Raw genomic sequence first — 15,184 nt, forward strand, 5'->3', positions numbered from 1 at the left:
AAGAGTACTAATATAGTATATCCTTATTTATTTTTAATCTGTATGTGTCTTTATATTTAAAGTAGGATTTTTTTGCAGACAACATATTGTTAGGTCTTGTTTTTTTGATCCTCCCTGGCAATCACTTTCTTTTAATTGGTGCATTTAGACCATTGATGTTCAAAGTGATTATTAATACAGTTGGAATACTATCTACATATTTGTTACTGTTTTCTATTTTTTGCCCTAGTCCTTTGTTCCTATTTTTGTCTTCTACTCTTTTTCAACCCTTTGAGGTTTTACTTAATCATTTTATGTGATTGTATTGTCTCTCCTTTCTTTGCATATCTGTTACACTTTTTAAAAAAATCTTTCTAGTGGCTGTCTTAGAGTTTGCAATATGTATTTGTAACTAAGCCAAGTCCACTGTCAAAAAACACTATGCTGCTTCCTGGGTAGTATGAGTGCCTAACAATAATAAAATAATCGCAATTCCTCTCACCCATCCCTTGTATCATTGCTGCCCTTAACTTCTCTTATACATAAGCATATAAGCATATATACGTAAACAAATATAATCAAATACATAGTTTATTTTTTGAACAATATTATATGTTAGGTTATTGAAGAATAAGAAAAATAGAAGTTTTTATTTTACCTTCACTTACTCCTCCACTGTTCTTCCTTTTTTAAAAATGTAGATTCAAGTTCTGACCTATGTAATTTTCCTTCTCTCTGAAGAACTTATACTGGCAAGGCAGGTCTACTGGCAACAAATCCCCTCGAGTTTCGTTTGATAAAGTCTTTATTTTTCCTGCAAATGATACAGAATTTGCAGGCTACAGAATTCTAGGTTGGTGAGGTTTTTTTGCTCTCAACACTAAATATTTCACTCCATTCTCTTGTTTGCATGATGTCTGAAGAGGTGGGATGTAATTCTTCCACCTCCATAGCACTTGATCAAAATTTGTAATTACACATTTTTGTGTGTGTGATTATTTGATAAATGTCGGTTTCGTCTACTGGACTGTAAGCTCCACGGCTTGCAAGGACCTGACTGGTTATGTGTACTACTGTGTCCCCAGTGCCTCATGTGGCCTGGTACGTTCATGGTACCACAAGCATCTCAATGTGATTTTATAAAAGAACTTGCTCTAGTGCAAAGTATTTTAACCTAAGGATCCCATGAATGAGATTTGGGATTGGGGGGTATCTGTGAAACTCCTGAAATTGTGTCAAATTTTGAGAATGTGTGTCTGTGTATTTTCCTGGGGATAGGGTCTGTAGTTCAGCAGCTCATTAAAGACTGTGGCACGTCTTGCCCTAGTTCTTACTTGCCTGCAGCTAAGCACATAATGACATTTATACTGGAATGATACTGATATGCAAGATAGGAAGTGTGGTTTTCACATATTCTAGGAAGCAACCTTAATTAGATTCCAAACATTTTTTAAGAAAAGAAGAAAATAAGATGTGCCTGTTTTGGATGGCTCTAGCATTTTAAGCAAACCCTTACCCAGGGAACATTTTTCCAGTTTCAGATGTGTATTTTTTCATTTCCAGAAACGAGCCAACTTGAATATCAGTGCACAAACACAAGAATTAACAAACTATTTTATTTGCTGAAGGCATAAATAAATGTCTCCATTGCTTATAGACAAAGAGAATAATTTCTTAGATTTTTTTTTCTGAGAAGTTCAACATGACTTGCTTACCAAAATGATTGCAAATATTCTAATGTCACACTAGTATTTTCCCAATTATAGCTCAGCCAATTATCCTCTACTATTTTCTAATGTACTGTTTAACCTTCAGAAAGTAAGAATATTTTTAATGCACTGGGAAGAAATGCTCAGGAAGAGCATGCAGTGTGCTTTCTAGTTTTGCACCAAGGCATTCACTTTGATTTATTAACTAACATCACCTCATATTTATAAGCCTAAAATGCTTCACCATCACGATTGCCTGAATTTTTGTAGTGTTGCTTGTAAATTAGTGCCTGCTTTTACGTGGTGAAACTGAGGCTGAGTCTCACAATTACATCTGAAATCACAAGTAGAATCCCTCTAATTTCTTCTGAGTCTTCAATTCAGCAGGATTATATCTTCTTTCTAATGTTTTCTCCAGGCATCTACTCATTTCAGCAAATTTCATTAAGCACCTATAGAGTTCCAACCACTATGTATTCAAAGATAAGAACTCCATACTGATTGACAGAATAGCTTGCCCAAACCTCCCCTTCTTTCCCGTCTGTCTAGTCATAATTTACCTGTCCTTCCTCTTCCATAATCTAAAGCATATTGAATTACTATTACACCACTTTAATTTGTCTTGAATTAGACCATCATTTGTGGTAGTAACACGGTCAGTGTGACAATCTGGATTGATCCCATTGGTCTTTTCGATTGTTGCCATCCAGGTACAGCTCTCATCACTAGGATCATAGAAAATAGAATAGTAGAGCTGAAACACACCTTAAAGATGATTTTTGGGCACAGACTTTGATTTTACAGATATGGAAACTGAGATCCAGTGAGATTAATTGGCTTCCTTAAGATCACATATCGTAGAAGAACCAATGTCTTCTTTAAGCAGTAAGGATGTTTTCATGTGTATATTTATGTACACATTCTGATGAAAGTTGCCTCCAACAATAGGTGTGCCCAGTGGTCTACTAGTAAAGGTTTAACAACTGGCTCTGATTGGTATTGTTTGCCAATTTCCGTGTTGTAAATACTCTCAGCATAGCTGACTTAAGTTACCAGTGGTTTAACAACTGGTTCGCAAAATTCCTGAAAAGTTAGTGACTGGATCTCACAGGTTGGTGTGAACCAGCTCTAGCATTTCACTGCATGTGCCACTGAAATCATAATTTACTATTAAAACATTAGTTCATTTCCTCCCTTATTCTAGTTATCTACCCAGAGCACTTTACCTCATTTTCCAATTAATATTTCCAGGGAGAAATAAATTATTCCTTGCATGTCAGCTTCAGCCTTCACTTTCAGTTTCTTTTAAGGGTTTAACGACTTGTTTATAAATATTTAAAACTGCCTGAAGAGTCCGTTTTTAAGAGAACTTTGGATGAATCCTTGAGTATCAGTTATCTATTGCTAAGTTACAAATCACCGCCAGATTTGTTGGTTTAAAACTACACCTCTTATTTAATTCACAGTTCTTCTGGGTAATTCTTCTCATCTAGGTTGGGCTCAGTCAGGGTGATTCTGCCTGGGTTTGTCGATGCATCTGAGATCATTAATTGGGTTGATAGGCGGGCTGGTCTTGGGTGGCATCACCCACATGTCTGGTGATTGAGTGCTTGTCATCTGGGACAGTAAGGGGACCGATGAGTTTCTCTTTATCCAGCCAGCCAGCCCTGGCTAGTTCATATGACTTCAGGGTTCCCAGCGTGCAAAACTGGAATCTACAAGGCAACTGCCTAGTCTCAGAACTGGCACAACACCTCTTCCACAAGGCCATCCCACATTCCGGGGGTGGGAAAGAGTCTCTATCTACCTTAAGATGGGAGAAGCAGCAAATACAATACTGTGGCCATTCAATTGCCACAGGAATCATTAAAGCTTAATTGATTTGTTTCTGGGTGTAGGTTGTATTCCTGTTTCTATAGCATGGTAGAGTGTACATAGTATGGTTGGCTCTCAATCAGAAATTAATTGGAGTTTTCTTTGCTAATGTCCAAAAAAAATTCATAACTTTTACTTATAAATCATCTCTATTTGAATGATCACTCATTGATATACTCAATAACTGATAATTTCCTTATCAATTGAAACCATATTTTAATGCTGTCTCTTTTCCACACATACCAGTTAGCTAAGGATGGGGTGGGGCTGAGGACAGAGCTAGTTTACAGGGCATCAGTTATCTATTGAGTATCCGTTGGCCGCTTAACAATTGGAGACCAAAAGAAGACATTAAGTAATCAGTCGGTAAATTGTGTACCATTATTCAAGTTCAGAAAAAAGAAGTCCGTTGGGGAAGTTTGCTTCATGGAGAAACATGTTTTAAATCTACGTTATTAAGGTATAACTTCCATACAATAAAATGCACACATTTTAAATATATATACGGTTTGATGAGCTTTGGTAAATATATGCACCCATATGACTGCTACCATAATACCAATCAAGGTATAGGATATTTTTATCACCACTCCCAAATTATCAAGTTATCTATGTGATGCCCTTTTGCTGTCAATTCTCCTCAATCCTGACCCAAAACTCAAAAAGTGGTAAGTCCAAAATCATAAGACTTCTCTGAAAGGAAGAGTAATGAATTTAAAACGCTGAAAAAGCAGATAGTCAACATTTCACAAAATGAACACTAATGCTTTATAGGCTTTGTATAATGTAAACAATTTAAATTGCTAAATATTGTCAATTGTCAAGACATTAGTAGAAGTGGAGAAAAGGGAGCCCTTGTGCACTGTTGGTGGGATTGCAAATTGGTGCAACCACTATGGAAAACAGTATGGAGGTTCCTCAAAAAATTAAAAATAACACTACCTTATGACCCAGCAATTCTACTTCTGGGTATTTATCCAAAGAAAATGAAAACAACTCATAAAGGTATATGCACCCCTATGTTCATGACAGCATTATTTACAATAGCCAAGATACAGAAACAACCTATGCGTCCATCAATGGATAAATGGATGAAGAATTTGTGGCATCTATATGCAATGAAATATTTAGCCATACAATTTAGAATGAAATCTTGCTATTTGCAACAACATGGATGGATCTCGAGCACATTATGCAATGTGAAATAAGACAGAGACAGACATATATCATATGATGTCTTTTATATATGGAATCTAAAAAGAAAAACAGAAAAACCAAGCTCATAAATACAGAGAACAGATTGATGGTTGCCAAAGGTGGAGAGTTGGGAATGGGAGAAATGGGTGAACTGTTTTTGTTTTTTTTGGTTTTTAAGTTTAAATAAATTGAATAAAAAAGAAAAACATGAAGAGGGAACCAAATGAGATGTTTTCTTTCCCATACCAGAAAACTAACTCAGGGCAGAGTTTTATCTTGTTGCTCTTGGAGAAAGTCCTCTGGAATCTAGCTAAAAGTCCTGAAGGCAAAGGAAAATAATATGTGTATCTCTATCTCTTTTACCAACAAGGATGTGATTTGTGATTTACCCCTAACCTAAGACATTTTAAAAGTTGGTGCTGACATTTCTAAGTATTATTTCCATGTTTCCTGTTCATTAAAGTTACAACTACACAAAACAGACCTTTTATACAGCCCTTCCAGGAACCAACTGGGGTTTTATTTTGTGGGGTTTTATTCGGTAATACGTATGTATATAGGACACTTTGGAAAGCTGGAGTAAACTCTGACAAAATGCTGAGATGACGGCACGAAGCCCCGTCTGTTGTGAGCTCAAGAAAAAGGTCCCAAACTGGAATGTTGTGGAGAAAGACTTTTCTAACCAGAGGATTCCTGAGAGGTGGACAAGAGTTAGCAGAAAATGAGCATTCCAGGCAGAAAAAGCCACATAGGCAAAGGCCTCCAGGCAAGAGAGTGTGGTGACTTACAGTTTTCAGAACTGCAGTAATTCAGTATATGCTTGGCGTATGAAGTAGACTATGGGAAGTAGAAGAAAAGAGTCTGGAGAGGTAGTGCATCCAATAAGTTTCAGGGTATATTTTAGGAGGAAGTCTACTGTGACACATAGGAAGTCGCGTGGGCAAGAAAACATTAAGTGTATGTGCAGGAATAGACTTCAGATAGCTCTGAAGCCTGAGGTGAGAAACTGATCCAGTCACCCGTGTCTCAGTACGCAACTCTCATAGGCAGAATGCACAAATACGTTGGGGTAGATGCATGCCATGGACAGTGAAGATGAATAAACTAGTGACACCGCCAACATGGGTAAATGTTTAAAACTATGGGCACGTCACAAGAATACATACCGTAGGAAACGGAAGAGGAATCAGACAAAGGAAGGTCCATTCTGAATTCCAGCAGAAGACTCAGGCAGAGCCATTAGTGTTCAAAGCTTGCTTCATTATTACTATATTTCTTCAACTCTAAGATGCACATTTTGTGGTATTTTAATGTTTCTGAAACTGGATTGCATCTTACAATCTAATATAGTACGTTTTTTTCTCCAAGAAACCTCTTATAAAATGAAAATGTGTCTTAAAAATGTAATATATGTATATATGTGTATAAATTATATGGTACATACACATATATATTATACTTAAATAATTATATATATATATGTGTGTATATATATATATATATATATATATATATATATATATATACACCATTGTCAAGACATTAGTGAAAACTGCATCAAAACTTCTGTCTGAGGAAGGTCGGGAGAATCTGGCAAAATAGGTAGCTCAAATATCACTTAACAACAGCACAACAATTTGAAATATGCAAGTAGATTAACTAAGAATGAATAAAGCCAATAAGTTATTTTTATGTACATATTACTAATATGTCAATTCTCTTAATTTATATACTTTTCAAATAAGATAGTAATATGAAGAATTCTCTGTTTCTACTTCATTGCTTATAAACACAATGTAGTTTTCTAAACAACAGAAAACTATGAAAAATTGCATTGTCAATGAATGTGATTTGTGGGTTAGTGTAGGAATACAATTGGATGACAACAAAACATTCTGAAATAGTTACCTAAATTAAGGAGCTTGTCCCAGAATGTAAGTCAACATACTGCTTCTTTCTTTGAGAAAGTTGATAAAAGCTTATCAACTATACTTAGTGACTTAGTAAAGATTATAAATTATATAAAGGCTAATACAGTAAAATCGAGATTATTTTTATTATGTGATAATATGGAAGACAATCATAAACAACTGTGATTACATGCTAAGATATGATGGTTATCGAAGTAGAATATTCTATTGAGCATATTTGAGCATTTAGCATCGCTGCAAGAAACTGGCTTGGTCCCATCTTTTTAAAGGTATAAACTGGCCAACAAGAGTTATTAATGTTTTGATACCTTCAGAATTTCATCTTCATAATTTTTCCATGCGAGGCAGGAATGCAACCTGTTTTACGATGGCAGGTAAAATCAAAGGGCAAAACCAAAGGTAGAAGCTTGGAAGAATAAGGTTTCTACAGATTGTTATTATATGTTATTACATAATTTAAGATCAATTATCAATGCGGTAGGTGATTCTCTTGGTGCTGCATCTCTGCAAAAAGTTATCAAACCATTATGAGTTTGATAGAACGTTTGAATTTTGTTTTCCATTAAAGACTGTCCACATACAGCAAATTCATAGATATGGAATCATTTATTTCATCAAAAGATGATTTAAATTTAACTATAAACTTACAGGGTACATTATTCTAACTGGCAATTAATGAAGAATTTAAAATGAATTTTGAAAATACAGCATCACTTGCTCCATTTCAGACAAAGTTAAAAATGAATATACCGAGCATGCTAAAACTATTTTAAAATCTCTTTCTATTCCCATCATCGTTCCTTTGTAAACCTAGTTCTTATGAATGTTACTAAAACAAAACATAGAAGTATTTTAGATAAACATCATTCCCTGAGAGTAAGTAGCATTGTTGTCAGTCCAACCTGGATTAGATAGTTAAAGGAGAAAGAAACGAAGCTCATTTATCACATTAAAAACTTAAAACTATTGGGCTGGCCCGGTGGCTCAGGTGGTTAGAGCTCCATGCTCCTAACTCCGAAGGCTGCTGATTCGATTCCCACATGGGCCACTGGACTCTCAACCATAAGGTTGCCAGTTCGATTCCTTGAGTCCTGCAAGGGATGGTGGGCTGTGCCCCCTGCAACTAAGATTGAACACGGCACCTTGAGCTGAACTGCCACTGAGCTCCCAAATGGCTCAGTTGGTTGGAGTGTGTCCTCTCAACCACAAGGTTGCCGGTTTGACTCCCACAAGGGATGGTGGGCTGCGCCCCCTGCAACTAGCAACGGCAACTGGACCTGGAGCTGGGCTGTGCCCTCCACAACTAAGATTGAAAGGACAACAAGTTGACTTGGAAAAAATCCTGGAAGTACACACTGTTCCCCAATAAAGTCCTGTTCTCCTTCCCCAATAATATCTTTAAAAAAACTTAAAACTATTAATATGCAGGGTGTTTATTCAAGGAATGAATATAAAATGGTCTAATCTAAAGAATTACTAATTCACTCATAATTTCTTCAGTTACAATTGAAAAACAACAAAAAGTTATAAAAATTACGTTAGTTTTAAATATACATTTTCAATAAGCAACACTTTTTAAGTGATTATTTTCTTTCCCTTTTATGTTTGTTCTAAATCTACTTATTGAAATTTAATTTTTTTACTGAATGAGATAAAAAAAAATCGAGCTTGTATTTTTTTCTTTTTTCTTTTTATTTCTACTAATTTAGTTTTATTGTAATTTATTAAAAGTATTGGGCCACAGTGGATTAAAGAACTGTCTCTTCATCATAGATGATTTAAAAACTTTTGTTTTGCAATGTACTTTCCAGATGATTATTCAGCTTTGGCTTGACCCCTTCTAGTAACTAGGGGTTCATTACCTTCCCGGGAAGCTAACTCCATTATTGGACAGTTCTAAAAATTAGAAAGTATTTCCTTATATTGAGTAGAAGTCAATCTTTCTATGATTTAGAATCCGCAGATTTGATCCTGCCCCTGAAGCTATATAAAATAAGTTTACTCTTTCTTACATATGACAGTTCTTCGGATATTTGAAAACATTGTCATGTCCCTCCTTATTTTTCTTTAAGCTCTACTTTTTCTGATTATCTGTATGACACGGTTTCCAGAACCATCCTGTCCTGGTTGACCTCTTCTGGATGTATTATTTTAATAATGCCTTTCTTAAAACATATTACTCAGAACTGAACTGAACATAATTGTCTTATTCTGGACAATATACTTCTGTTAATGTGCCAATAATGAATCAAGTTTTTTTAGCAGCCATGTCACTCTGTTGATTTGTATTGAGTCATAATTTCTCAAAAGGGAATCAGAATATCAAAATAGTTTCCAACTTCAACTTATTCCTTGTATGAATACACTTTTCCACCCTTCTGATTCCTTTTAGGGAGAAAAGAGAAAAGTTTATTTTTATTGCTAACCTCACTGATTTTTAATTTTACTGTTTAAATGTTAGCAACATGGCTGGTAATGTAATCAAAGATGATTTTAAGCAGGGTTGTTATATTTAGAAACTTCTTTCTGGCTAAAGCGTGTAAGGTAGAGGATGGACTAGAACAGGAATAAGATGAAATGTCAGGTAAACTGTTAAGTAGCTGATGCAGTGATTCAAATGACAAATGATAATGGCCTGGATTAGAAAAGCAGGAAAAGATTGAGAGAAGGGACAGATTCCAGAGATATACAGGAAGTAAAATTAATAGGACTTGGTAACTAATTTATATGAGAATGACAGAGAGGAATGAATGGGAAGGGGAAAAAAAACAGCTCTTGATATCTAGAAGCTGATCTGGCATTCACAGCTAGGTTGTGTTATTTTCCTGTTGGGCATAAAAATCTCACAGAATACCAACATCAGACAAGATTATTCTGAAATCATAAAAGATCATGACATAGAAGAAGTTCACTTCAAAATTTTGTTTAAGCATGGACAAAAAAAGGGGCACTGTACCATCCACAAAATATCAAACATTCCCCTCTCTCAGCTAACATGTGTAATGCTATTTCTTTACCAATTATAGTACTATTCTTGCTCTGGACTGTCCTTCCTGTAGATAAAATAGATTGACATCCCAATCATAAAATGCTCTTTCTTTTTGACAGCTTCCAATCTAGAGCAGACCCCTGCTTCCTTAGATACTCTTTCAAATCACTCAACCAAATTCCAAATTCTATAAGTTCTTTCTTTCACTCTCTTTACTGAGTCCCATAGTTCCCTATGCTGTGCCTTCTGCTTCACTGCAATGAGTAATTAACTCAACTTCAACTAGCGATCTATTCCTGGTGGTCTCAGACTGAAGAGCACTGACGTAAGATTAATCCCAGAGTTTCTTGCTTGGACAATCTTATGTTGGTAGTACCAGTAATAGATATAAAGAATGAGTTATAAGAAGACATGTAACTTTCATCTGAATTTTCTCCTTTCCCTGGAGCTAATGAGGAAGGTTGCCTGTCAGATCTTTCACCTAAGTGGGACCTGATCACATGAATATGGTTGCCTTTCCCAAACTAGAGATCCCTTATCTGGAGTCTCTGTAGACCTTATCAGGTTGATGGATGAGTTTCTTTGAGGGCTCTGTAAGCTTTAAGCTGGATGCAAAAAGTGTTTGGGGGCTTGATGTACCTTCTGGGGAAGGCATCGTTGGCTTTCACCATGTTCTTAGGAATAGTTGATTTAGGGTTGTTATGAGTGTACTGTTTTTCAGTCTTGATCTCTCCTTCCCTCCAACAATTATTTATATAGAACCTGTACTCTTTGTGGAGTCAGATGGCTATGTATAAGACAGACATATATTCCAGTAGTGAGGAAGCAGGGTGACTTCTTGGGCTTGGGACCTGTGCGGTCACCCAAGACTCTGCTCTCAGGAAGGTCCTGTGATTGGTTTAATAGTCTGAGGTTCCATCTCAATGTTCTTTATAATTTTGAACAAAGTGTTCCCCCCTGCATTTTCATTTTGCCGTGAGCCCTGCACGTTGTGTAGCCAGACCTGTCATGGAGTGAGGGGCAGAGACAGATGTAAAACAAGTAACCAAATAGGTTCAGTAATTACAGATTTTGGTAGATTCTTTGGAGCACAAAAACAAGATACTGCTATAATAGATAATGAGAGGGGGACCAACCTCACATAAGCCCTTTCTAAAGGTCTGAATTTAAGTTGAGATATGAATCACCCAAGATGAGGAATTTAACCAGAGGAGAGCTTCAGTTTAGCTCTGTTTTCATATGTGGTTTTATGATCATTTAGAAAAATACTTACAATTTTGTTTTTACTTCTTTGAATGAAAAGTATTTTGAGAGAGAATATATTTTTTTAAACTTCTGGGTGTTTAGTTATCTGTTCTCTCCCCCTCTTCTAAACAAAAATTAGTTTTCTTGTCTTATTGCACTGGCCCATGTTGAATGGGAGTATTCCCATCCCAGTACCATGTTGAATGGGAGTATTGAGAACAGATTTCCTTCTTAGGGAAAAGCATTCAGTCTTTCACCATAGAGTGTGGTGTTAACTTTAGAATTTCTATAGATGCCCTTCGTCCTTACTCTTTTATTAAATTTCTGCTTTAATTATGTTGCAGTCTGAGAATGTAACTACTGCTGTGAATCTGAAGTTTATTGACATTGAGTTTTAGAAGTATTTCGTAGATCTTGAGAAGCAGCTATATTCTCTGCTTTATGATTAAGAATCTGGCTTGTCTATTACATCAATCTTATTAATCAATGGCTCTCAAATTTCATGTCAAGAGGTTCAGATTTAATAAGCCAGAGTTGGAGCCTGGTAATATGCATTTTTTAACACACACACCAGGTAATTTCACCAGTACTCCTTTCTTTTCATTACAGTTTGAGAAACATTGCTTGTCCTTAGTTGTCCTTGGAATGCTGATTCAAAGATAATTGGCTCAAAAGAATTAAGTTACTGTTTCCTATTGCTATTGTGCTAAAGTTCCCTCAGTATTTTCTGTTACTTTTGCTTCTTTTTTAAAAAAATTGTTTTAAATTTGTTTTATTTGGGGTAATTCATGACAGGTCTTCATTCTGAATTATACTCTATTATTTGGAATTGATCTATTTGTTTTAATTAATAGCATACCTCTACTTTTTAAACTCATTCAATCTGTTTATTTTTGGTATAATTTTTCACCTCCTTTGAATTTCTACATTTTAAATCCTCTGTAGCTCTCATTTTTAACATATAGATGGATTTTGTTTTAGGATCTTTTTCTTTTTAATGGACACATTTATACCAATTACTGCTGTAATAAATGTTGTTGGCTTTAATTCTGCCAAGATATTCTATGTCATTTTTCTTATGTTTGAAGTACCTTTTCACTATTTTTCACTTTATTATCTGCATTGGAGGAGTGTATTTCTTTTCTGATAATTTATTTAGAAGGTGTAGTTCTTGCTTTAATTTGATTTTATTACATTAAACATTATATTAATCTCAAAGAAGAATGAGTAATAGATGAGAAGAAGAAAATATCTTCAATTTTTAACAGATTATCTTTGACATATCAGTGGGTTAAACTAAGTGGAGATATCCAGGTGACGAATGGATGAATATATGGTTTCTACTCATACATAAATATACTAAAAACTATATATTTGAGAGCTATTTTTTCTATAGTAATTGAAGCTGGGATTAGCTAAGATCACCAGGAATGAAAAATAGAATGAGAAGAGGAAAGGGCTGAGGACAAAACCCTGAGGAACACCTATATTTATGAGGTGGGCAGAAAATGACAGACCCAGAAAAGATTTAGAAGGAGCTGTCATTGAGGAAAGAACAGAATCTGAAGTAGAAAACAGAACAGAGGTTAGAGAAGGAGAGCGTTTCAAGAGGGAGGATGAGATTAGTTTTATATGCTGCTAAAAAGCCAGGTAAGATAAGGAGCCCTTCAAGCTGTTTGACATATTCCCATCATTTTTTGAGCACCTCTTACTTTCTGGCACATTGAAATGTTTCTTACACTAACTCTCCCCTAGCCCCGGAATCAGACATTTCTCTAAGGACTTCTTTTTCCTTTGAGTGGAAAAACAGTGTTTAGAAACCAAGATCTGGTGTGTTATTCCTTTTAAGAAGCTTGTCTGGGAAGGGCTGTGGCTATGCTGTAGTCCCACAAGGAAATGGAAGGATGGGGTGGGGAGGACTTGTTTTAGGTAAAGATGAGCAAAGCAGAGAGGTCTGTTATCAGAGCTGAAACTTCAGGTTAGAAGCAGGTTAAAGATGATTGGATTTGACCTTGAGTCTGAGAGTGGTACATAAAATTCCAAAGGTATCTTTAAGGCTAGGATTCATTTCAGGAATCTGGGCAGAGTTCTGCCTTTCAACAGGCATTAAATGATCTCAGCAGGGGAGAAAGGCCGTCTGCCAAGGCCAAGCACCAAGCAAAGCCTGAAACCACCCGTGAAATATTTGGGTTATCTACCTGTGCCAAGCATTTTATACTGGCATGTGGGCTTTAGCGTTGCAATTGTAACCCTCTACTTATTAAAGTGATAATTATATTTATTGCCTTTAATAGTCTTCATTATTAAGAAAAGAAGTGGATATTTGGTGTGAGCATCTCTAGTTTTGTTGACCCAGCCTTCCAACCATCTTTCTCCTGGAAAATTCCCATTTTCCTACCACAAACAGATCTTGGGAGGCCCAACTCCTGGCCATTGAACTAGAGAGATGAGGAACTACATCAAGCAGGGCTGATTGAAACACAGCGTTTTGGTCCTGAGTGAAGACATGGCCTGTGTCAGGCCAATAGCAATCCTTCCTCGTGGTTTGAACAAATGGAGCTGGACAAAGAGGAGGCGGGACGTTCGATTAGTGGGTGGCATAATTCCTAGGAAGGAAGCCTGGGCAAGAGAAACAGAGAAGAGATGAGAGAAGACTCCAGGTGGTGTTTGAATCTCTGATTCCTTGTCTGTGAGGAACAGGTGTGACCTTGACATGGCAGAGCTCTATGCACCTTCCAACACAGATCCTTGGTGCCTAAGCTAGTTTGACTTGTGTTTCAGTCACTTATCACATACAACGACTTCAAATAATTCTGCTTTTAACTTACATTATCAAAGGTATATTTACACTGTCAAAAGCTGACTTCATTTCGATAAGTATCTCCAACATCCCACCCAAAATGGCAAGAAATAAAGTGAATGTAAATAGCTGTTGAAGTTTTCCTAATAAAAACAGCAGTTGTTTAAAATGATTTTGTCTCTTTTTATGCCTAATATTAGAACATTTATCCAGGCACTTTCCCAAGCATCTTTCTTACTAACAACCTTAGTTTATATTGTATTTCCGTTCCTCACTGCTCCCATCACAATGTTGCACTGAATGTATATGATCTTGTCAATTTATCAAATACTTCCTTTCTAAAGCAACAAGAAGTAAATCATTTGTAAGAGAAAATATGTACATTTTCATATCTTTCTTCCCTTTCGTTGCAAACAACTCCCTACGTGACTTCTCAAGCTTATACTTTCTCTAACCAAGAGTTATTTTAACAAGTTTTACTATCCCTATTTGCTCTTTTAGCTTTTCCAGTCCTTAAGGCTAAGTAGAAACCCTAATCCTACGTTTACCCAGACATTTGCTTAGTTCGAGGACAGCTAACCCAGCTGGTTAATATCTTTGTTCTTTAGAAAGAATCTGAGTTTGGTTCAGTGCTTATAATCATTCAATACAGTGTTGATCATTACATTCCACCGTTTTCTTTGCCTACCTCTCCTTACAGAATCAGTCTCTGGTTTTCTTCTGGGGATTTGTCCTTTCCCTGCTCTCACTCTATGAGGTCTCAGGGGCATTCTAATTCTTACATCAAGAATGGAGCCATGACCCAGGCCCAAGGAAACCTGCACGTTTTTCGTGAGGTGGTAAGTGACCTACACAGTGCAATCCGTGGGCATTTCAAGACTTTTATGAATGCTACCAGCAGCTATGTTTTTCCTCTCCACTGAATATGAACTTAAGGGGCTGTGTGGCTGGCATTCTTGCAGCCATTTTATGACCATGAGGAGATTTTCTGTCTGAGAATGGAGCTAACCGATGTGCTATGAAGCTGAGAAATGGAGAAAGAGAAATCAGGTCCTAATTACTTGAACCAAAATTTAATTTTTGTTTAAGCCCATTTGAGTAGATCTTTCTATTATTTATAACCAAAAGAGTCTTTACTGATGTAATAATAATCATTTAACATTCACTTGAATAAGAAGAAAAATTGGATAAATCATATGTATCTGATTTTTAAAGCAAGATCTGAGAAATAAATGAAAACTTATAATCCATTGGCCACATCAACTTGTCCTATATTCTTGTCAGAATTACTTGTCTAGAAAAGAGAGTAAAGCGTAAGAAACTAGGTTCTAAAAACTCCAACCAAATGCTTGGGATATCCCAAGTCTAAGAGAATTACCCAGTCCCTTAACGATGCATTATAATGAGAACAGTTATTCTGAGCAGTGACCATGAGACATCAGAAGGCCACAGTTATTAG

The 15,184-nt window shown here is 36.1% G+C and overlaps 1 protein-coding gene across 6 annotated transcripts in view; it reads left to right on the top strand.

Moving 5' to 3' along the window:
• Positions 1-15,184, top strand: part of MRPL42 (mitochondrial ribosomal protein L42) — a 70,737-nt gene that overhangs the window by 36,122 nt on the left and 19,431 nt on the right. For 2 of the 6 annotated variants that reach the window (XR_013994095.1, XM_081061173.1), the window contains exon 6: positions 14,426-14,564. The exons of the other annotated variants lie outside the window; for them this stretch is intronic. Coding sequence is in view for 1 of the 2 variants with exons in the window: in XM_081061173.1 (XP_080917299.1) it covers positions 14,426-14,564 (139 nt within the window). In the remaining variant the exon portion in view is untranslated. The remainder of the gene's footprint in view (positions 1-14,425; positions 14,565-15,184) is intronic. 6 annotated transcript variants of the gene reach the window in all.

This window comes from Rhinolophus hipposideros (genome assembly GCF_964194185.1).
Source record: "Rhinolophus hipposideros genome assembly, chromosome: 9".
Taxonomy (NCBI): domain Eukaryota; kingdom Metazoa; phylum Chordata; class Mammalia; order Chiroptera; family Rhinolophidae; genus Rhinolophus; species Rhinolophus hipposideros.